This window comes from Amphiura filiformis, unplaced genomic scaffold (assembly GCF_039555335.1).
Source record: "Amphiura filiformis unplaced genomic scaffold, Afil_fr2py scaffold_594, whole genome shotgun sequence".
In the NCBI taxonomy this organism is placed as follows: domain Eukaryota; kingdom Metazoa; phylum Echinodermata; class Ophiuroidea; order Amphilepidida; family Amphiuridae; genus Amphiura; species Amphiura filiformis.
Window position 1 is genome coordinate 1,126,240 of NW_027306058.1, and position 24,468 is coordinate 1,150,707.

Consider the following 24,468-nt stretch of genomic DNA (forward strand, 5'->3'; position numbering starts at 1 on the left):
CTGTGAAAAGAGCTCCAATGTACATTTATGTCTGTCTGTATGATGTACACAAATGTTAACCCATGTGTAGGGGAATAAAAATCCCTTTAAAAAGGGATGCGTCTGGTCCAGAGAAAAGATTGGATGCGTTGTGGTCATGGAAACAGACTTGACGAATCAGGATCCAAGTACTAGTATAATTCTCATGACTTTTTATTAATCGACATAAATATAAAAATGAATATAGTTGGTGGTATTTAAATAATTTTTTGAGAATTATTACTTTTATTGTTGATGGTATTGGACATATGTACTCAAGTGATATGTACTCATGATAGCGACACTGTTTCATCTTGTTGACCCCATATAACCTGACCCTGAATGACCTCTGTTGATGACATTGATTAATTAATTATTTATTTAACTGACTACTCTTTCTTCTTTAAAAAGGTTAATATTATAATGCAACCCTGGCACAAAATGGTATAATCCTAGTTGCGGCATGATAGTGGTACTGTAAATTTTTGTAATTATAATGTGTTAATAAGATCACTATCAAGCGGGATAGTAAACATAGTAATGGTTTATGTAGGTTTTATTATTATGTTGCTGATGCAATTTATTTAACTTTGGGTCATAATGAAATATCGTTCATACTAGTTATGAGTGCGCATAGGAAGTATCAGTAAAATGGTGTTTGTTTATTATTGTTTAAAATTAATTCGAGCACTTGATTAGGCTGATGAGTTAAGCTATGAATAATAAGGTATGTTGAAACATATACCATGAGATTGTGGTTATATTCCTGCTTGATTGTTGAACATTGTAGAGTAAGAATTTATATTATTTGTTATCAGGCCTACTTATTGTATAGCCAGATAGGCCTTTGATCAGTAGTTATAATATTAGGTAAATGTTGAGAGAGTTAATTCATTCTTTCATAATTATATTATTTTTGGATAATAATAATATTCTCCAAATTGTACCCTGATATTAAGATGCACCAATTTATCTTAATACAGCAGTCTATAGGCATATTGGCCCTTGAGCTTGACCTGTAGGTGAGGCCAAGTTCGCAAATTCTGTCCCTGGCAGAGGTCTTGATCGTTAATCTCTCCTCACCATCCTCCTCTCATTCAACATTTGCTGAGAATCTTATGTCTGTGATGAATATGTTTTATTGAGTATACATATCAGCATGACCAATAGTGTTTTAAGGTCACAGGATTCACATGCAAAAACTTTTTACCATGGCAACCGATTTCTTGTTTTGATATTTTCAAGTGTATTATACTTCATTCATTGTAAGCAGTTACTTGAACCTCACTTTAGTTGGTATAGTAATCTTCTGAAAGACTGTTTAGTTTGGTCAATAACCAGTTATGTACAGGTTGAAATCTTAACTTCAATGTTTTGGAAAGTTTAACTTGTGTTTAGAATAGTTTTAATATAAATAGCCATGTGTATTTGTACCTTGTCTTGGTAATATATTATTATCTATAGTCCAAGATTAATGCATTCTATTGTTTAGGAATTTAATTAATTAATTAATTAATTAAATAAATAAATAAATAAATAAATAAATAAATAAATAAATAAATAAATAAATTAAATTAATTAATTAATTAATTAATTAATTAATTAATTAATTAATTAATTAATTAATTAATTAATTAATTTATTTATTATTTATTTATTTATTTATTTATTTATTTATTTATTTATTTATTTATTTATTTATTTATTTATTTATTTATTTATTTATTTATTTATTTATTTATTTATTTATTTATTTATGCTGGTCAAAACCCATCTCTGCTTTCAATGATCACTTTGTGAAATGAAGTGCATTACTTTACCAGCGTGCTTCACAATATGTGTAATATAATTAGAGAACAAAAAATAGTTTCAAATTATACTATTTCATATCATTCCCGGGATATCATTAAGTTTGGAGGAACATTATTACAAAAATTACAGCAATATACATTAATATTATGGCAACACACGACTATGTTCATATAATCTTCTGATTTATTATATTGTACTTTCTAGCGTTGACCTATGAACCTATTATGGCCACAATTCTTCCTACTAAATTTATGACACCATAAGCCGCCTTACCCTAAAGAGTCATAAAAGGCTGTTCGGTCAAATCCCATCTCTGCCTCAGTCTCTGTCTCAGTATCAATGATCACATCTTCAGCTGAGTTATAACAGATAACTTCTAGAATGTGTCACTGGAACTCCCTGGGGATTTAATCCAGACACTAAATGCATCTGGCCCCTTGGGGCCAGACGCGAAAAGTTAACTGTTGGCTTCTTTTGTTGATTTCTCAAATGAAAACAATACTGCATCAAATCTAATACTAAAAGTACCGGTACCCGGTACATGCTCTAGTCTTATCACTCCTGCAACACAGTCAGGCTTATAGCGCATCATTAGCCTTGGTTCAAGGCTTCTGGCTTTTGTTTGTTTATTGGTTTTGGGCCGGGGGTTGACTCAAATTTGGTTTTAGTAGGGATGTTAGAATTTGAAAGTGGACCCATCAATATACCAAAAGTCAAAATTTTTAGCCAAATTTAACCCATGATGTGTCTTAGTTTTTACAAATTTTCCTCAACATTTTGGTGAAATTAAAAAAAAATTTGGCTAGATTGAGGCAAAATTGGGCCATTTTCCTAAAAAAATATTGAGAAAATTTTGTAAAAAGGACCCATCCATATACCAAAATTGGACAAGAAAAAGGGGTCTTTGATATATCAAAGTCTGAAAATGCTACCATGTTTACAGCATTACCCCATTGCACTGAGTACCCCTGTGGGGCTTTGGGGTTGTTTCTGTTAAAAAGAAAAATGACCAAGATTTTGTTTGCTTGAAGTATCCCTTCAATTAGCTGTTTGAAAGTTCACTGAACAGGTAATTTAGCATTCAGATAGTAGCTGTTATTTAGCATGTACTAAGCTGTTCAATAATAGCCTTCACTAGCTGTTCGATGATTATAGCCTTCACTTAGCATGTCCTAAGCCTTCAAAATGATGAATTATGTAAATTAGGTATACAGCTAGTGACAGCCTTCACTAGCCTTCACAAACTGTTCAATAATAGCCTTCACTAGCTGTTCAATGATAGCCTTCACTAGCTGTTCAATAATAGCCTTCACTAGCTGTTTGATGATTATAGCCTTCACTTAATTAGCATGTACTAAGCCTTTAAAATTTAAGCTTAACTATACTTACACTATCTATGATGATGCGGCATATATTATTGCACACAAAGATAACTACATGCATTACATATGATATTGTCCACATAACATACATGTAAAAAGTGAAAAACAAGCCTATAAATAAAGCTGGAACCATTAGATTCCATCTGCATTCATCCACACCAGTTCAAAATGGCAGTTAGTATATATTCCCATCATGCACCTATTTGACCCTTATTTGACTCTTGGGTCAACCACTGAGGTAGTGAAGGCTATAACTGGCTAACAGATATATAGCCAAGTTCAAAATTCGAACAGCTATAGCTAAACTAGCTGTTCAAAAATATGAAGGCTAAATTATAGCTGTTCCAAAATGTGAACGCTATAATGATAGCTGTTCAAAAATGTGAAAGCTAAATTATAGCTGTTCCAAGCATGTAGCAGCTAAGCTACTGGCTGTTCAAACTTACAACTGCTGAGTAACAGCCTAGTGAAGGCTTAATTAGCTGTTCACTTTGGTAAGGGATAGTATAAAACATACATGTCTCAGTTGTATCACTTATAATTATTGCTAACAAACTGGACATTTTTTCCAGACCTATAAACATGTTTTTGTTTGTATTATTTATAGGAACCCACCTTTCCTACCCAGCGTATGACACAATCCGTCAAGAAAACTGCCCTCATAGCACCATTACCCACCGAAGGTTACGCAACACGCAAAGTCCGAACTCTTCACAGTCAATGGACGCCAGTTCTGAACAAATCAAAGAACGATCAAATTTTTGTAGAAAGGCGGGATTTGATTGGGCATTGGTTTGCGTTGTGGACCGACGCTCAACGCAAGCGTTTCTTAGACTATATCCTCTATCAGTGTAAACGATCACAGTTGCACTACCTACAGTCATGGTTCAACCTACGCATACCGGTCAAGCATGCCGATTTCACCATGTATCTACCAAGATTTATATCGGTATATATATTTTCTTTCCTGGATCCAAGGAGTATGAGTCAAGCAGCCATGGTGTGTTGGCACTGGAGGTTTCTAACAGAACAGGTTTGTTTCAGGGACTTTTAAACATGGGTATGGAGGGACTATTAATGATCATATCGTTCAGTGGCGGCGCCAGGAATTTTTCGAGGGGGGGCATTGAGTTTGCAAAGTGAATTTCAGGGGGGGCAAAATCAACCAATTGGGCGCAAAATTGCTGCAAAAAGTGGAAATTTTCGTAATTTTGGGGAGAGGGGGGCAAGAGTTCTGACTGGAGGGCATCCCCCCATGCCCCCTATGATACCGCCATTGATATCGTTGCTATTCTGTCAAAAACTTCGGAACACCAACTTTTTTGGAAAATGACTTTTTGTATTTTGTTGCTACAGTCATTATGCAAATTGTATTATGTTTTATTTGGATCAGCCAATCAGAAAGTAGGAAAGTTTTGCTATTTCAAAACCTTGCATGTTTGTTAACTTATTTAAACATTTCATACATTTGTACATGTTGACCATGTGCCATATGCACAGCCATGTTTGCATTACAATTTCACGAATTTGATGCAGCTATATATATAGGTATTAAAATCTATGGTATATTATCAATACCTTTATCAATGTAAACTAAAATGGTAAACCCTGATTTTTTTGTTTTGCAGGATGAACTATGGATGCCAAAGTGTGTGCGATTAGGGTGGTTGTTGCCTTACGTTCCACAAGACAAAGAGTATGGAGCCTGGAAAGCACATTATATCAAGTGCCTTAGATCCCTCAATGTTGAGCGTCATGAACAACAGGTAAAATACTCATCAATATTTGAAGAGCTTGGTTCCAAACCATGTTAAGTCCACAAACACATGTTTCTGATTTACCTGTGCAATATATTGCAATGGGTTGTGATGCTATAGGTATAGTAATTTCAGTTGGATGCACCATTACAAAGCAAACAGAAGATGGATGCTCAGTAACAATACTGTGTGAGACCTTTGGTTCCCAAATGAGAACAATAGTCTGCATATTGTTAACCAGCATTGTTAATAGCTTGTTGATGGTACAACTCATGTTGCTAATGTCAAACTTATGAAAGTAATGTGATTGTATCACACAAGTAAATGAACTACATGTGTTGTGGACTTAACATGGTTTGGAAATAAGCTCTTCATTTGTAAACACCAAGGTGGAATGGAGTAATTTAGGGGGCTCATTTCGACTATTCAGTGCTAGAAGTGGGTAAGTGCAATAGCTGCTCTGTGAACATAAGGTATTTACACACAGTATATTGTACTTATCTACACATGGCAACTATACATGGCAGCTATTGCACTAACCCACTTCTGGCACTGAGCAGTCGATTTGTTCTCCAGGAAAGGGGAAGGGTGCAGTTGTTTATTGGGGGCATAAAGAAGAAAAATTAAATTAAAAAATGAGAAATGTTTGAAAAAGAGAGAACACTGCATTTTTCTTTCAAAAAAATTGTGAACTCCCCTATTTTCCCCCACCTGCACCTGCGAATATTGATCAGTGGCATGCAGAAATGGGGACCAGGGGGAATGAAACATTTTGAGTAGTCAGGGGACTACCTTATTTAAGAAATAAAGGGTAATGCATTATCCTTTACATGCAAATAATGTGTCCGAGGCAGTAAAAACATAAATGATGGGTGAGGCGCAGCCGAACTAATTATTTAAACGTTTTTACTGCCGAGGACGCATTATTTGCGTGTAAGGGATAATGCTGCACCCTTTATTTCTATTCTATTACCACAAAATAGTGCGATAAAGAAAATATCACTTTTTTTACCACAAGGTGGAGGGCCTATGCATAGTCAAAGCGTAAGTGATAGCGAGTATTGCAGAAATATTGAATGCGTAACCAAGCGTAATGCTTTGCGTAGAATGCGTAACGGCGCGAATATACTGCATCTCGTTTTGCTGTGCGCTGTGATGCTAGAAGAACATAAAGTTCGATGCCATGGCCACTTTATTGTTAATTAATGGTATTTCAACAAATGCATTTCAACAAATCACAGTGCGCAATTTTGAATAATTGGTCGTGGACCCTGACCCTTCCCAAAATGAAAATCTTCTGGGTTTGCATTAATTGCAGTAATATAGATATGTATATAGTACTCCCTAATGCTAAAATACCCTAAGGGTTAGGGCTGTCAGCAGGCTATTTGTTGCCTGCCTCTTCTCAACTCTAGTGGAGGTACCCAGGCCTGTTGAGTTTTTGGTTTTCTGTAAGGTTGGGGTCAGATCTTTTAAATGAGAGTATTTTATATGCCCAAAAAGTACTGGCCTGCTTATCAAAGAAGAGGATTATGTAGTGGAAGCAAAAGGTAAGAAATCTTAAGGCAGCTTTCAATTTGTATTCAATATGTCATATCTTTCTGATATATGAACATGGAGAAATGAAATAGCTGCTTTTTATACTAATCAAGTTTTTGAGTGATTAATTGGTATGTTCGATTTTGATTTGTGATCAATTTGTAGGATACCTATGGCTTATTAGGCGATGGCCAGAAGAACAAATCAAAGAAGAAAGACAGAGATGATTATGTTGTGAAAGCAAAAAGTAAGTAATCTTAAGGCATCTTTCAATTTATATACCCTCAGGGTTGTAGCTGGCCATGCGTTTTGAGTTGGGCCGGTAATGTGTTACATGTTTTCGCGAGATGAAAACTGCATGTTTTTTCGTTTAGATATGCATTTCTTCACATATTATACCCAACATATATGAAAGTATACATTTTCTTGCTGCAAATAAACCAAGGAATCCAAAAATGCACTTTAAAATGGCACAGGGTGTAACACTAAGGAGTTATGAAACTGAAAATACCAAATATTTTAGGGAAAAAATCTAAAATTTGACAAATTAAAAAAAAAAGTTAGCTTCACCCCACATATTTAAAAGTTCCATATTTGAATTTCTCTCAGTCAGAGCTTTAAAAACATATATAACATCATAGGGTTCAATAAAATTAAAATGATTTTGCGCCAGCCTGTTTCAAGGCATATTTTCCCATTGACTTCAATGTGTAACCCGAACGGAAAATAAAAATGCAAAATTGCTTCTCAAAGCAAATTAAATTACCTGGAATATGATTGTTTGGTGTTATAGTATGCAGTTTAAAGTGAATTGTAAAAATGTGGAGGTTTATGGAGGTGTCTTTTGGTATTCCATTCACCTAATTTTGTTCAATATTAACAACACATTTTTTTTTTTAAAAGAAAATAACCCAAATTTAAAAGTTGCAGGTAATCATATTGATTTGAATTCAGAGCAAAGAATGACAGGTTTTACATGCCACAATACTTGCGTTTATAAGCATTGATTGCTGTAAATGCAGCTTTTAATGTTTGTTTTCTTTGAAAATACTGCTATTTTGGATTGAAAGAAATTGGGCGAATCAAAATCTGTGTACTTACACCAATTTTTTTTCCTACAGGGTGAGTCAAAAAAAGTGCAATAGAGCAAAGAATCGATATTTATGTAAGAACCAAGTTGAACTTTCCCATTATTGAAAGTTTCTATAAATGCCACACTCAAAAATCACCTTCTGTGAAAAAATGAAGTGAATCTCAACTACTGTTTAATTTTTATGAGTCCTTTTGCTGCGATACCCAATTTCATTATTTGTCCACAAGATACCATGTATTTTGCAGGGCTGCCAACTAGTACGAATTTTCCGTATTTCGTACGGAAATTGGTCAAGAATACGGGAGTACGGATTTGTGTCCTAAAATACGTTTTTCAAAAAGTTTGATATATGTATTAAAAGTAAGGCTATTCAGAGATTTTCACTGCTCGTATTTGGCAAAATACAGACCTGCCAACTGTCCCCCAGTCCCGCATTCCAAAGTTTAAAACCCGAAAATATGGAACGTGCCACATTTCCGTCCATTAATAAATAATATAATGTGCATGCACGATCCGAAAGTCGGTAGGAAAACGATGTCGGAATACATCTTGTAGACCTATTCTTTTGCACAAATAGAGCTAAATAGTTAACTAAATACCTTCAGAAGACATAGCATAGTAGCAGTTGCATGTTTATAATGAAAAATATTAATGTGCATGCACAATCCGAAAGTCAGGAAAAATTGTGTTGAAACCATCTTGTAGGCCTATTAAATAATTTGTTTTATTTGTATTTTATTGGGTTTTTTTTTATTAACTTTCTAACTGCTACATTCCGTGCTACATTATGCTATGTCTTCTGAAGGTATTTAGTCAACTATTTAGCGCTATTGGTGCAAAAGAATAGGCCTACAAGTTGGTTTCCGACACCGTTTTTCTTTCGACTTTCGGTTGATGCATGCACATTAAAATTAATAGTTAATAGGCCTACAAGAGTCATATCTCGAAATGGAGCATGCACATTATTATTTTTCATTAACCATTCAACTGCTATGACAGGTTATGTCTTCTGAAGGTATTTAGTTAACTCTGTAGCTCCATGGTGAAAAGAATATTTAAGCCTACAAGATGGTTTCCTACATTGTTTTTGCTCATGACTTTGGCACATTGGGGTGGGGGTGGGGGGGTGGTCCGGGGAGGGGTCCACTTAAATCAATGAATTATTAGTTTTAAATTGGGCTTCACATATGTGTAAGTCAGATGCATAGGTCATGTAATAAAGCCAGTGCAAAAGTTTAAAAAATGCTTCGTACATGGTTAAGTATAGGGGAGTGGACATTTCAAAGTGCTGTAACTTGGAAATGGAAGCTCTTTGAAAATCAGTGTTTCTCATGAAAACATGCTGTTTTTAGGGTTTCAAACAGGTTTGGGAATGATAAAAAGCTGGGGCTTGAACACCCACCCACCAGGGCGCTGCCCCTGTACTTTTTTACATGTGTCTAGTGACATCTGTGCAAAAGCGCCCACAACGGCGACCTCTTGTGAATTTTTTTTTTTTTTAATTTTTTTTTAAATTTAATCCTTTCACTACAGTGCTGTGATTGAGCCAAAAAAGTTGTTTCTCAGGAATATTGATTTTGAGATATAGCCAGTAATCCCTTTCAACTTTCTTTGTATTTTATTGTTTTGAGTAACATTAAAATGCCCATATCTTGAGAACCGTAAGTATATTTTCAAAATACGGATTTTGTATGCAAAATACTGATTTTGAGGTTGAAAAATACTGAAATGTGTTTTTCAAAGTTGGCAGCCCTGATTTTGAATGAGAGCACACAATTACACGATAAAGGCACCAGCTTTGAAACTGACTTAAACTTAAATAAGGTTAATTTATGCGTTATTTTAATTTCTTTTTTTCTGTTCAAACTTTCTAACATTACTTTACATGTAAGTCCATCATACCTCACTCGACTCCAACTCCAGTTTTTTTGGGTCCAACTTACTGGATATTTTGCAATTCACTCCACTTCAATTTGCGCGCATTTCATTTCGACATTTGAAAAGCCCGCCTACAAATTTGTATGTTTTTGATAGAGAATAAACATCTTTAAAGTAAAGGTAAAATGAAAATAACAACAAATAATGTTTCCTCTCCTTAAACAAGACCAAGGGCAATAACACTTAGGGTGCTCCATTTTATTTCAATGCCAATGAGGTTAAGAAAATGGCAGTGTTGCTAAATCTACCGTACGCAGAGTCGGCTGACATTCAAATTTTAGATGTCTCTTGGACTGTGGACAAACATTAAAATTGGGTATCGCTGTGAAATGTGTCATAAAAACAAAACGGTAAATGCTAATTCCCTGATTTTTTCACACAAGGTCACTAATGGATATATCATTTATAAAATGTTTTTAAACCTAAAAGGTTCAACTCGGTTCTTAAATAAAAATGGATTCTTGTCTCTATTGCACTTTTTTTTTACTCACCCTGTATGTTAAATTATTGTGAATAATTATCTACCACTATGTATGAATATCCACTCATGTACATGTATTATCTTCATTACAGTGACTCCGTGGTTAGACCCTGATTCCACCCCAACAGACTTACAGAGAGGATACGAAGCTATGGCAGCATTCCAGAATCCTAACGCACCAACCCTACATGGCTCCGCCTACTATATGCAAATGAGCAATGTGAAAAGACATCAGAGATCATGGACAGAGCCGACAAGAGCATTTGAGTACGGGCTTGGATCTACAGGACGGAAGGGTCAACATAGAGCACAGGTGGGTGGCATTATGGTTTGTCTGAATACTGTATATATTCGCTATTAAAAGTCTTTGTCAAGACCAAAGGAAAACTTATGTTTTTCTGCTGACAGTTTCGCCAGGAACCTTCTGTGTTTCTCAAAGCGATTGATGTTGTTATTGATCCATTTGCTTGGTGCGGGAATCCTGGCTGGATGTTATTGTTTTACCAGAAGTACTCCTGTCTATATTGGGCCATTTTTATGTGTAACATGTAATTATGTAAGCAATGTAAAAAATGAGCGCCCACCCATCGTGACCTTGTTCAGCACCCTGGGCGGTTAATGGAATGTATACAGTCTTTTTTTTCCTGTGATGTCACATAAAAGCCATAATGTATGATTTTGGTCAAACTTTAATTTAAAATCACATTTTTTGACCAAAAAGGATTCTGAAAACATAATAATGATCAAATTGTATGTTTCTTCTACCCAATCGCTATGAGTTTTAAAGTATTGGATTCATCTCGTCCAATATTTTAAAACACATAGTTCAACCAATAAATGTGTGTATTTTATATCAAGTACATTGGTTTATAGTTTTCTAGGGTTTATCCGTATGTGGCAATAACAATGTCTTTGTATGCCTCTATTTTCAGGCCGATGATCTGAATAGCGCAGGAGGCAAATCCAAGCTGTCACTAACAGCCAGTTTAGATATGGAGACAGACCATGACCCATTAGCAAGTACTCTAGAGCCAAAAGTGGTGTCTCCTCTCAGAAAACCAGTCACAAGGCGGTGAGTGTTGTCATAGCAACTTGTTGGTTATGTATATTAAGGACTATTTAGAGCCAAACATTTTGACTCCTGAAAGCAGAGTTGTGGAATTTTTGACATGCTACTTTGTTTTCTTTCATATTTTGTAGGAAAGATTTATCAGGAGGAGGATCGCATTACAAGCGCCATGTCATGTCTAATGTAACTCATAACAGTGTCGCAAATCATCAGAAAAGGGTGCTGCTTTTATCTTCACGTCTTCCGTCTGTACAGGTAACAGAATTACATTATCAATCAGTTTTTTTATGTACATGAAAAGCATATCAGACCAGCAGCGACAGATCTATTGGCTTTACAGCCTTGCATTAATGCTTATGATACTGAATACTTTAGTAGGGTTGAAGTGTGGAATAAGCTGAGTAAAAGTTCAACAAATGTGCAAACTTTCAAACAAAGATGTAAGTCTTTTAATTTTTGGTTCACCCCTTTTTGTGGAAGATTCAGTTAGAAACTTACTGAGAGAACATATGGAATTTAAATGGAGCTGCCTAATGTGTTTTATTGAGATATACAATTTAGGTTTTTTTGACATCTGGCGATGTCAGATGTGAGATTTTTGTGTGGTGGATTTGGAAAAAAAATCTGGAATAACTGCGCAAAAAGCGAGCAATTTTACTAATACATGCAGAGACTTTTGAAACAAACTATTAAATTAAGATGGCCTAAGGCTATTCCACATGAAATCCATACACCCCCTAAGGAAGACATGATCTCCCACACAGGGAGTGTAGATTTCAAATGGAGTCAACCTTTCAAGTATAACCACATTTGAAATTCACACATAACCGATTGTGTTAAACTGTTTTCAGCTGTTACTTGCATCGGTCAGGAGTGATGTGCATGCTGTGCTCTATGATTATGATGGTGCTACCTTAGAAGGAATAGAAGAGAAACTTCTAGAAACACTTGATGAGCAGGATGTTCAGTAAGTATCACACCTAGGTTTCATTATCATTGAGGTATAGGACTTTTTATTTTTTCGGAGAAGAGCAGGTAGGGCAACTACTTGATTATATTTCTAGATGTTCATACTACATACTCTGAAAATTTTAGAAAATTCGCACGAGTACGTTTTTTTTAAATCACATTTTTGTTCCTAAAGTGGGGGTTATAGCGCCCTCAACGGGCACTCTCCATAGGGCTACATGTAAAGACCAGTTATAGACAAATGGCCCTAAAATAAAACAGACTCATGCGAATTTCCTCAAATTTTGCATATGATGTAGATTCAACATCTGGAATGTAATGCAAGCGATGTCGTTGCTGCTCTTCTAAATTCATTTTTAAAATGTCCGCCCCAGACCAAGGTGATCACGCTGTTGCAGATGTTGTCAGAGCTAACTGAATTAAAGGCATAGAGACAGGCACACAGACAGATACTGAGAGAGACACACACAGACAGACAGGGACAGACAGATGGGACAGACAGACGGATAAATACAGACATTAAGACAGATAGGCAGATAAATACAGACAGGAAAGAGAGACAGACAAACAGACAGACATTGAATAGAATTATAGAGTCACTTGAACCCAATATTGATTTCATGATTGTACCTCCAAGCAAAAAATATTATATTGTGTGGTTCAAGTTTGTAAGTTGTTTATGGTTCAGTTTATCCTGCCGCATTAAGAATTTTAATAGGTCATTACTATCACAGTCACAGTTCTTTTTGATTATTTTTCACATTTTACAACCAAATGTTGTGGGAGTGCATGTAGTTCATTTAAATTTTTTGTATAATCATTTTTTTCTGAATTTGTGTTATTTTATCAATTAAAGGAGCCTTGGCATTTTCACCAGTGGCATTGCAGAGATAGAACTCACACCCTATACATTCACCAATGTACAGACAATAGATCACCCTGAAACCAAGCATTTTGGGAGACTCTTTGCAGTCATCTAGCGTCAGCAGACTCAGGGGGCCGGGTTGATGTCTTTGTCCCACTTGCTGCTACAGGTAAGTATATACATTCACCAATGTACAAACATATTGGATCACCCTGAAGCCAAGCATTTCTGGGAGACTCTTTGTAGTCATCTAACGCCATCAGATTCGGGCAGTGTTGATGTATTTGTCCCACTTGCTGCTACTGGTGCGTAGACCTAAATTTGCCCCAAGAGTACTAAATTTGAGAGGCGAAACTAGCTGCGATCTCAAAGCTGAGGATATTGTTACTGACTAAAATATAATAAAAATAAATGTAGATATTTATATAGTGCTTTATGCTGTAAACAGCCTCAAAGCACTTTACATTTATTCCGCTGTCATTAGAATATGTCAGAACCATTTTTGCTGCCTCCAAATGGCGCATGGTTCATCAGTACAACGACCGTGACTACCATTGCACCTGGGTGAGTGAGGCAAGCGAGGCAACGCACCTTACCCAAGGACGCAATACGGTGGTGGGACAGGACTCAATCCCATGCACGTTGAGCAAGCTCTCAGATTATGAGTCCAAGGCTGTAACTACTGAACCACCGTGTCCTCTACTACCGAGTACTGACAAAATGTGATCCTCTATGGTAATGAATGAGCAATGCAATGACATAATTAAAGCAGATTATAATGACACTCACCACAAATATAAATTTTGTTGGGGGCAAGGTGATGCAGACGTGGTCTAAAAGTGGTCTTTTCCCCTTTGCCTTAATTGATATGTTTTTTATTTGGAAATTTCTAACTTGAACTTGTTAACTTTCTTGTTGTTTCTGAATCCATTATAAATTGACCAGTAAGACGACGAAAAAACACTTAATACTACGAGCCCGACTGACCCATATTTTCCATTTTTGAGAATTTGTTTTTTTATTTGCATATAAAATCAGCTGGTTTTTGCCAAAAGTTGATTGAGTTTGATGGAAATTGCTCTATGCATGTAAAATCTCTTTTAGGCAAAAAGTAGATTTATTTTGACTGAAAAATGAGAACAAAGCAAGGGAAAAAATTTAAAAAAATTTTGGTGGTTTTTAGAGTCATTTGCTCAAAAATGCTCCACTGACTGACCTACTTGAAAGCCTCCGTCCACCCGTAGAACGGGTTTTTTTGTCGCCTAAACCTTGTTTTGTAATCTTTTTCCATGTGTGTTTAGACTCAGGTAGCAGTATGCTATGGCAGTTGGGTCGTCTTACAGGCATGAAATTTACATCACCGTTAACTACCTCAGCTTCGTCCAACTATGCACATAGTGAGTATTAAATCAAGAGATTAGCTTTCTCCTGATTCCACATAGAACACCAATTTTTGGGATTGAAAAATATTATCCTCTTTTGCTAAAGGAAACATAGGTTAATCATTATCCTTTAGAACTAACTGGCAATTAAAAGGGCATTTTGTGATCCACAGCCTCATCCCCCCACTTTTCTCATAAAAATGTTGGAAACTTCTGGCTACATAATGTTTATGTACAAAAAATTTCTTGCAGATTAGCAAAAATATCAGCAACATCGGTCCTGGTAATAAATTCCAATTTTCTTAGCTTTACGTCAGTTATCTGGCTTAAAATTATAAGGGGACATATCAGACAGTAAAATCTAATATTTTATGGAAAAGAAATACTAATCTATTTGTTATGGAAATGTTACAATATGGCTTATTAATGGGATGGTTTAAAATGTAATTTTATTCAAACATTTAATGGAATTTAGTTGTACAGGTGCATTAAAAGGCACTTCTGTAGACTGCTTATTAGGGGATGGGCGCGTATTATGTCTAATACAGGGTGTCCCAGAATGATTTATACCGAGAGAGATGGAATTTTTTAGGTATGAACGGCATTTCTATTGGTTATATTGTTTTACATTTCAAGTTCTACATATATTTAGCTTTCTCAGGTTTTTTAGATTTTAAAAATTGGACGTTCCTAGTAGAAGTTAGAGAGGATTGTGTAAAAATGGTAAATTACAAGTTTTGACAAAGCAATCTATTTTGAAAATCTGTAAAATTACTAACCGTTCAGCACAAAGTAATGTTATGCAGTGTATTGCTGTGTCCTGTTCTTACTTCTACTAAATAGTCGATATCTGTCGATTATTTATGATGGTACTGAAGCAATCATTGTATGGAATAAAGGATTTGCTACGCTTGAGTGACCTTAAACTATTCTTTCTTTGGCGGCAGTTTTGAAGACAATTATTGATGTGTGTGAGTTTCATCATTTGAAATGCCGGCAGAGATGGATTTTTCATAAAAGTATAGAGAAGGTTCATCCTTAGTGTCACAGCATGCATTTATGTCCACAGTATATGGGCAATCCCACAGCTACGTAACAAAGAAGATTAAAATTTACTGCGGAGGATCCTTGAGGAAGTTATGTCCTCTGTAATAATGACATTTTTGGGTAAAAATTGTGGTAAATATCACATAAAAAGTATGTTTTTCAACCTAAATATCTGATGTCATATTGAAATGTTTCTCTTAATCCCATATCAAGAATTATTTAGCATTGTAAGCTCTACATCTGTGCCAAATTTGGTGTATTTCCTATCAAAGAATGTAGGATTTCTCCAATATATTGCACAGTGCGGCTGGACGATGGTGACAAAGGATCCATGTGTTATGATGCCATTACACACATGCAGTTTTAAATCCATTTTCAGTAATAGCAATGTCACACCAAAACGAATCAAGCTATTTCCATGAAAGTCACAGAATAAGTCTGAGACATGTGTGGCATTGTATTGCACTTATTAAAATTAGATACACTGTTGACTAAATATCTTTGCTATTTTGTTCAAACACGGTATAAATCATTCTGGGACACCCTGTACGATATGTACTATACTAGGAATTTCAATTGAATGAACACAGGTTTCAACAGCTGTATTCGATCAAACGGGGATCATATTTTGCATATTTCAAACTACAACACGAACGCAAGACCTTGGATACAATACTAACCAATCACAAATGCGTTGGGATGGTTGGATTCACTTCCGCGTTATGCACGCACAGTCACACACGCAGGTGTACATCACACATTGTATGCAAATAATCATCACGCTATGTCAGGCTGCATTCATTCAATTGAAATTTCTACTATAGATCATTTTATTATACCTTCTTCATGTCAAATGTCACATTGGGCTATTCCAGTTAAAACCCATACACCCCCTATAGAAGACATGACCTTAATCTTCCACACAGGGAGTGTGAATTTCAAATGGGGTTACCTGAATCGGTGATTCCATTTGAATTCTACACTCCCTGTGTGAGTTTGAGCTCATGTCTGCCATAGGGGTGTATGGGTTTCAACAGAAATAGACCCAATTTGACATTTAATGTTGTTTTTATCAGATCGCTTTCACGTTCCTTTGCTATTTGCATAAAATTATTAGTATTAATAAAATTATTAAAAATCCAAATTTTGATGACTTTCAGCTTGTTCTGGTTTTTAAGCAAATCGCTGATTTTCACTTTAAAGGTGTGTGACCCGATTGACAGCCTCAACCCTCCCTCTTTAGCCCATCGGGTAAAAGTGCATATTTTTCCTCTTAATTCCAATGAAATTTTAAGCCTGGAATTTGTTTCGTATAGGTGGGTTGAACTAAAACATGGTAGTTTGCCCGGGAAGTTGTGCGCTGTTCTGGGCCATGGGTGTACACATTTTGTTTCTAGAAAGTCAAAATTTGGAATAAGATTGTTGGGTGATGACTTTTAATTTGAGGTATTAAAATAAAAAGCGCAGTGATTTATAGTGTGCTACGCACAGGTACAATGCGTTACAATCATACCACCCACCTTTAAGAAATGGCAATATCTATCCAGGATATATTATTATACTCACCATTTCTCTTTAGTTCTAGGAGAATGGCAGGGCCATAACAAGAGAGATCTTAACCCTGTATCAGAGTACTTCCAGCTTGATCGTCTTGAGGCATGGCTAGCTATGTCTGATAGAGTACAGGAGGCAACGATAAGATGCCAGGAATTCTTACGTCCATATTTCAAGCAGACGCAGGATCAGATATTGGCTGATATGTTGGGTAAGTGACAGTGTTGGCATAATGAGTCAGTCAAGTCAATGAGTGGTCAAGTCAGCTTGATCGTCTTGAGGCATGGCTAGCTATGGCTGACAAAGTACAGAAGGCAACGATAAGATGCCAGGAATTCTTACGGCCATATTTCAACCAGACGCAGGATCAGATATTGGCTGATATGTTGGGTAGGTGGCAGTGTTGGCATAATGAGTCCAGTCAAGTCAATGAGTGGTCAAGTCAGCTTGATCGTCTTGAGGCATGGCTAGCTATGGCTGACAAAGTACAGAAGGCAACGATAAGATGCCAGGAATTCTTACGGCCATATTTCAACCAGACGCAGGATCAGATATTGGCTGATATGTTGGGTAGGTGGCAGTGTTGGCATAATGAGTCCAGTCAAGTCAATGAGTGGTCAAGTCACAAGTAAAGTAAAGTCAACAGGTGGTCGAGTCACAAGTAAAGTCAAGTCCTGTCGAGTCAACGGGTGGTCGAGTCACAAGTAAAGTAAAGTCAACGGTTGGTCGAGTCACCTCCAGTCAAGTCAATGGTTGAGTCACAAGTCCAGTAAATTCAACGGGTGGTTGAATCACAAGTCCCGTCAAGTCAACGGGTGGTCGAGTCACAAGCCCAGTCAAATCAACGGGTGGTCAAGTCACATGATTTAATATAAAAGTTTGAGATGTAAAAAAACTAGCTTGTTTCTGATGACACCTGTCACTCAGACTCAGAGACGATAGGTTTACGATTTGTTGTGATGATTGAAATTTCAGAACGCAATGGTAAACAGTGTGCCTTATGGTTAGTTTTTCACCTTCAAATAAACAAACCTTCTCAAAAGTCAGGTTTAGTAATTTAAACTTCCTCTGCTAAAAGCACCATATCTACACTGCCCAGAAATGTTGCTTTTTACTTTATTATAACAGTACCAACATCACTGCCATTTTCCACGATTCCTTTTCTCTGATGAAGGCACCATGTTTACATGCTACTACCAATCACAGGTTGTGGGGAATTTGATTGACAAGATCATCAGATGCAAAGTTGTTTTTTTATTTCTAACTTTTATTTCAGTACTACATGATCACAATTTATTTTATTATTTCAGGAGAGCTCATCTTCAATGCTTTACCTACAATGCACAGCCAATTTGAGCAAGTCACACCAGCTCTGATGCAAGCACTCTCTGCTTTGGAATCACAACCTGATGTGGTGAGTAATTGCTTTTTTGGATAATAACTGCGTACCGTAAAGATTTGCCTAATGGCGCACTTGGGCTCCTTTGCTTGGGGTAAATTTCATGTGCAAATAGAGAGCTCCATCCTCTGAAATCCCAACAAGAATTAAAGTTCCATGCCCGATTTTCAGGTGGGAATTTTACAGGAGGGCACTTTTTAGATTTGCCTAAAATTCCACTAATGTCAAGAGAACCCATAGCGCCATTAGGCGAACCTTTACGGTATAACTTGTGGAGAGATGATTGGACATCAATGCACATGTCCTGAGATGTTGATGTGTCTTATTCTTAAACACTTGAGAACGCTCCTGCAATCTCATTGGTTCTTACCCGTGTGATATGACACGATATCACACGGATCAGCGCGTGTGCTTCAACGCGATACGCGTGCTTGCTATTTGAACCAATCGGAGACGCATAGCAACAACGGGACTGGTCAATTTTAAGCCCTAGGTAGTTCCTTATAAAATGTAGGATTTAATTTGATTACAATTTGTAATACTTATGATATTTCTATTTGAATTGAAGTGTTTAAGAATGAGAATAAAGGTATTGTTTTTAGCCGCTGTCGTGCATCTATCGTCTCATATATCATTATTTTTGGCGTAAAACAACTCGGCTTCGCCTTGTTGTTTTACTTAAATAATGATGTCGCCTGTGTTATATGAGACGATAGATGCACTCCAGTGGCTAAAACCAATACCTTTATTCTCTAATTCACAAATCCCATACAGGCACATCAATACAAAATAGACTGATATCATCAGTCCAGTTATTGCTGAGAACTTTGTGGGAGGTCTCCATCCATGATGTGAACCCATGCTCTTCCAATGGCTATTCCATTTAAAATCCACACTACCCCTGTGGAAGATTTTGGAAATATCGTCCACAGAGGGAGTATGAATTTCAAATGGAATAAACACATCAGGCAGCTCCATTTTAATTTTATACACTCTGTGAGAAAAATGCAACTTGACTCTTCCACAGAGGGAGGGTGAGTTTAAACAGAGCTGCCTAATGTCTTCATTCCATTTGAAGTTTATACTCCCCCTGTGGAAGATATTTCCAAAATCTTCCACAGGGGTAGTGTGGATTTTAAATGGAATAGCCCAATCCCAGTGAAGACATGAGAATCTTCAGTTCATATCAGCATTCGGTGTGAGTGCATTGATTTGTCCAATTTCTCAAGCTACAATTGAAACACAGTTTTAGCCTATATCATTCACAAAAATGAAATTCTGTGATTTTTGGTATTTTTATAACAAAAAAGCCACCAAAATAGTCAGAAAAATAAATACAAGCAATATAAACTGACAAAATATACCAGAGTGCTATATATATAAACAATCCCTTTGCAACTCATGAAGTGTCCCACACAGTTCATCTAGGAGAGGTATCCCTGATGTAAAAATGGCTTGGTATGAGAATGTTCAACGCATGTACCGTTAAATGCACGCATGATGCGTTAAATGTTTAGCGATTGCGGTAGACGTGTACACGCAATTCATTTTCAAACTTCAACTTTCCATTCTTCAATGAAAAACAACAGCGATGCCATAAATCGGCGCTGCTATTCTGTAACAAAAACTTGCTCTTGGAGAATTGCCCTAGTTCCTTTAATGCTTGAAATATATTGCTATGATTTAAATGATAGTGTAGTTAAAAGTAGGTTTGAAATAAATATTAATTCAAATTTTGAATAAAAGCTTGGAAAAGTTCTATAGATAAATCATGAATTTAGTGGTCCGAAAATTGCAATTGTTGAAATTACTCCAAATGGCAACCTGCATATATCCGGGTTTCTGGTTGCATTGTGGGGGTAAAACATAAATAATCTAGAAACGTTATCGTAAGTAATATTGTACATGTATACAGCATGCAGCAATGCACACAAAAATTCTTGTTTCAACTTGACATTGATGCGTGCTAAACGTTAAACGCACGCATCTCTGATGCGTTAAACGTTTGAGAAAATAAACGGAATAACACGGAAGTTTCCCAACTATGTTGCCCTCTACAGTTGGTATAATATAAAGGGGCAGTTTCCAGTTATCAAGAGTTTGTCAGTATGTGAAAACCACAAAATAATGAGCTTTTTCAGTTGAAATTCATATCCCCTATTAAAGTCATGATCTTAATCTTAGTCTTAATCTTCCACACAGAGAATATGAATTTCAAATGGGGCTCCTTGAATGGGTAACTCCTTTTGAAATCTACACTCCTTGTGTGGAAGATTTAGGTCATGTCTTCTATAGGGGGTGTTTGGATTTCAACTGTAATAGCAAAATAATATTTTCTACTTACAGGAGGAGCCAGTCAACTTTCTAAGTAGAAAACTGATGGAATATTCAGGGGCAGCTAGTAATGGTGGACTTGAAAATGGTTTGCAGGGTAGAGCATCTATGAAGAGTAGAAAAGAAAACGCTAATATCAAACAGGTATATGTTAACCCCATGAGAACTACCTGCCAATTGGTCAAAAAGAAGTTTTCATTATCAATTGGACCAATCAGCAACATTGCTAGAATAATTTCACCATGCAAAAAATTTTGGGTGAATTATTTGCAAAGCTCCATTCTGATTGGTGATTAAAGTGAAGATATCATGTAATTGACCAATCAGAGGCAATGTTAGATCAGCAGGTAGTGCTCAGGGGGTTAAGGCAAAGCATCCAATCAAATCCTCAATGTGATGAGGAAAACTGCAATGGGCTATTCCATGTGGAAGATTTGGCTAGTCTTCGAAAAGCGGGAGTATGGGTTTCAAATAGAATAGGCAATTGGGTAACTTTCCATTTGAAATACTCCTGTTCTGGAAGATATTATGTAAAGCCGTATAGGGGAGTATGGGTTTCAAATTAATTTTAAGGAATCGGATATTAACGTTTGCACAGTATTTTTTGTGGGAGCTGAGAGTACACCAGAATTATATTCTGAATATGAGGAATGTCCTTCTGATATCAAATAATTTTGATTTTTTGGAATTCGCGATATAATACAAATTTTATGACAAATTATTAAAATTATATCATCATTATTTATATAACAAACCGCAGGCTCTCTCTGACTCAGAAGGAGGCATATCAGAAGATGGACTAGATCAAGATGAAGTCGTACCCTCTGTGCATCTGACGAGATTGTCAACATCATCAAGTAAATCATCAGCTATTACCATGACAACCAAGCGACCAATGAGGAAACTGGCCTTAAAAGTTGACTATCAGGTCATTTTTTTAAAACTTTATATTAAAAATGATAATTATGTTGTCACAATCCATTGACTATCAGGTGATTTTTTTAAAACTTTATATTGAAAGTAATTATTATTATTATTTATTATTTATTCTTTCTTTATTGAGGGTAATACTGCTTCAGTGACAAGCACTGCTTTTCAAGCAGGCCCTCATTGTATACATGTTATAGCAACAAAATATATTACGATACACAATATTTACAAAAATAGCATACATAATATACTAGTATTACAAATAAGTATAATGGTATCATCAAATACAAGAAAATTATAAATACCATGATTCAAAATACAGAAATACAATAATCATATTTATACAAAAAATAAGCAAGCAAATGAACAAAATGTAGATAAAGACAGGCCTAAATTTCTTTAATTTTTGACTGAAATTGGCCTAAAGTCATATTTTCCATCTGCGCTCTTACTGTCGGTGGCAAAGAATTCCATGCATAGGCTGCCCTGACGTGAAAAGTACGTTGACCTGAATTTGATTTAAATTTTGGAACAATCAATGTATTTGAAGTATGATTTCTAGTTATATGATTATGGTTATCATGGACAAAATCAAATTGAGAAGATAAGTATGATGGATATTCATTCTTTAAACATTTGAAAACAGTCATTAATAGAGTATTATGCCATCTTTGATCAAGTTTAACCCACTGCAAAGTATTCATTAAATCATGAGTTGGTGTCCTTATATCTGCTGAGAGAATTATTCTAGCTAAATTATTATGAAGTACCTGAAGCCTATTATGGTACTCTACACTAAAATTTGACCAGACCATGCTGCCATAATCAAAGTGGGGAATAACAAGAGCATTGGATAACATTACAGTGGTTTTGTATGGAAGGAAATATTTTATACGTTTTATTATGCCAGTTCTTTTGGAAATAGTTTTACTAACATTATCAACGTGAGCTGACCAAGACATCTTGCTATCAAATTTTACACCTAGATATTTAAACTCATCTACTCTTTCAATATCATTGTTGTTATATAATAAATGTACATTGTTGAACTTTTCAAGCATTTTGTTTGTACCAAAGATCATAAACTTAGTCTTTTCAACATTTAAAGTGAGTTTGTTTACTTTGAACCATTCAGCTACCCTACTTAGACATGACTCCATTTGAATTTTAAGATCAGATTCATTTTAGCTTTACACATTAAAGAGGTATCATCAGCATACATTACAGTTTTACATTCAGACACAGCATTAGGTAAACAGTTAACAAAAATGATAAACAGTAAAGGACCTAAAATTGAGCCCTGAGGAATACCAATATCAATTGGCCTAAAGTCAGAGAGAGTTGAGTTAACATTAACAGTTTGTTCTCTGTTGTTTAAGTATGATTTAAACCATAATAATTCATCCCCATATACCCCATATTGTTTAAGTTTCCTAATCAGAATATCATGATTTACAGTATCAAATGCTTTCTTTAAGTCTATAAATAAAACGCCTGTAGCATAACCTGTATCCATATTCTTTAAAATGTAATCTTGCACATCTAGAAGGGTTGTTGTTGTGGAATGATTCGGACGAAATCCTGATTGAGCATTTGATAACAGTCCTACATTACTCATATATTCATATAATTGATCATGGACAGCTCTTTCAATGATCTTTGATACAATTGGTAATACAGAGATAGGTCTATAGTTACTAACATTAGTTTTATCACCTGATTTAAATATTGGAGTTACTTTAGCCTTCTTCCATGCATTAGGAAAAGTAGACCCATTCAAAGACAGGTTGCAAATATGAACAAGGCATTTTGAGATGAAAGGCGCAGCCAACTTTAATAACCTTACATTGAATGGATCTAATCCTGACGATTTACAATTTTGCATTTTACTTATTTGTTTGAGAACAAATTCATTAGATATTGCTATAAAACTAAATTTGTTTACACTATGATTTTGATGAGAACATACAGTATTACAAGTGCATACATAATTATCATTGTTATTATTAAATTTACTCCCAAGTTCATTACCTATTGAAGTGAAAAACTCATTGAACTCATTTGCCATATCCTTTTTGTTGCCTGAGTAATTACCATTCTTTTTAACAACTGCTGTAGGTATACTTGATGTTTTGTTTGGTATAATTTTCTTAATTGTTTTCCAAAGATTTTTACTATTATTTATGTTGTTACTTATAGCCTCGTTACAATAACTCTTTTTCAGTGAATATTTCATATTGTTTACTTTATTTCTAAGAGACTTTGCTTTACTCCAATCTTCAGCATTATTTGTCTTATGTGCTTTTGAAAATAGTAGTCCCTATCTTTACTTAGTCTCAAAATTCACTATTCACCCATTCAGGTAAACAACCTTTAACTTTCTTTTCCTTAAATGGTGCATGCTTGTCACAGGCAGCATTGAATGAAGACTGCCATTCATTAAGTGCTTCATTGACATCATTTATAATATGCTGTCACAATCCAACAATGAGTTTTTTATTGGTCTTACGGTATTATTTAGAGGTAAATGACAGTGCATCAGTTGTTTTGAAGGTATATTGACAATTCTAAACATTTTGCTTTTGGAATGCATGCCCTGTGGTGCAGCCCTAAAGGATATTCCTACAATCATCAAAATAAGTCTTGGAATGTGTGTTTGTAAATAACAGAAAACTGTCACCCCTCTCCCCCGTGCAATGTTGAGAAATGCCAATGTCTTCAGCGGTTTCCCAATGTGTTCCAACATTGATTGATGGGGTAAATCATTGTTGTAGATGTCATGTTTGTTCCAAACACAATATACGTCATTTCCATGATCATAAGAAATTTTCTGCACAGAATTTCGACAGAATGTGCCAAGCGTTCCAAGTATTTTTTTCGATGATTGTAGGTCCAAGCG

At 35.6% G+C, this 24,468-nt stretch overlaps 1 protein-coding gene across 1 annotated transcript in view; it reads left to right on the forward strand.

Annotated features, from left to right (window-relative positions):
- Positions 1 to 24,468, forward strand: part of LOC140145690 (epithelial cell-transforming sequence 2 oncogene-like) — a 47,237-nt gene that overhangs the window by 14,463 nt on the left and 8,306 nt on the right. Inside the window, exons 3-16 of the mRNA XM_072167377.1 lie at positions 3,820 to 4,245; positions 4,841 to 4,978; positions 6,674 to 6,755; positions 10,113 to 10,333; positions 10,953 to 11,092; positions 11,221 to 11,344; positions 11,941 to 12,056; positions 12,915 to 13,029; positions 13,093 to 13,228; positions 14,225 to 14,320; positions 16,932 to 17,117; positions 18,217 to 18,320; positions 20,652 to 20,783; positions 21,400 to 21,567. Coding sequence (XP_072023478.1) covers positions 3,820 to 4,245; positions 4,841 to 4,978; positions 6,674 to 6,755; positions 10,113 to 10,333; positions 10,953 to 11,092; positions 11,221 to 11,344; positions 11,941 to 12,056; positions 12,915 to 13,029; positions 13,093 to 13,228; positions 14,225 to 14,320; positions 16,932 to 17,117; positions 18,217 to 18,320; positions 20,652 to 20,783; positions 21,400 to 21,567 — 2,184 coding nt within the window. The remainder of the gene's footprint in view (positions 1 to 3,819; positions 4,246 to 4,840; positions 4,979 to 6,673; positions 6,756 to 10,112; positions 10,334 to 10,952; positions 11,093 to 11,220; positions 11,345 to 11,940; positions 12,057 to 12,914; positions 13,030 to 13,092; positions 13,229 to 14,224; positions 14,321 to 16,931; positions 17,118 to 18,216; positions 18,321 to 20,651; positions 20,784 to 21,399; positions 21,568 to 24,468) is intronic.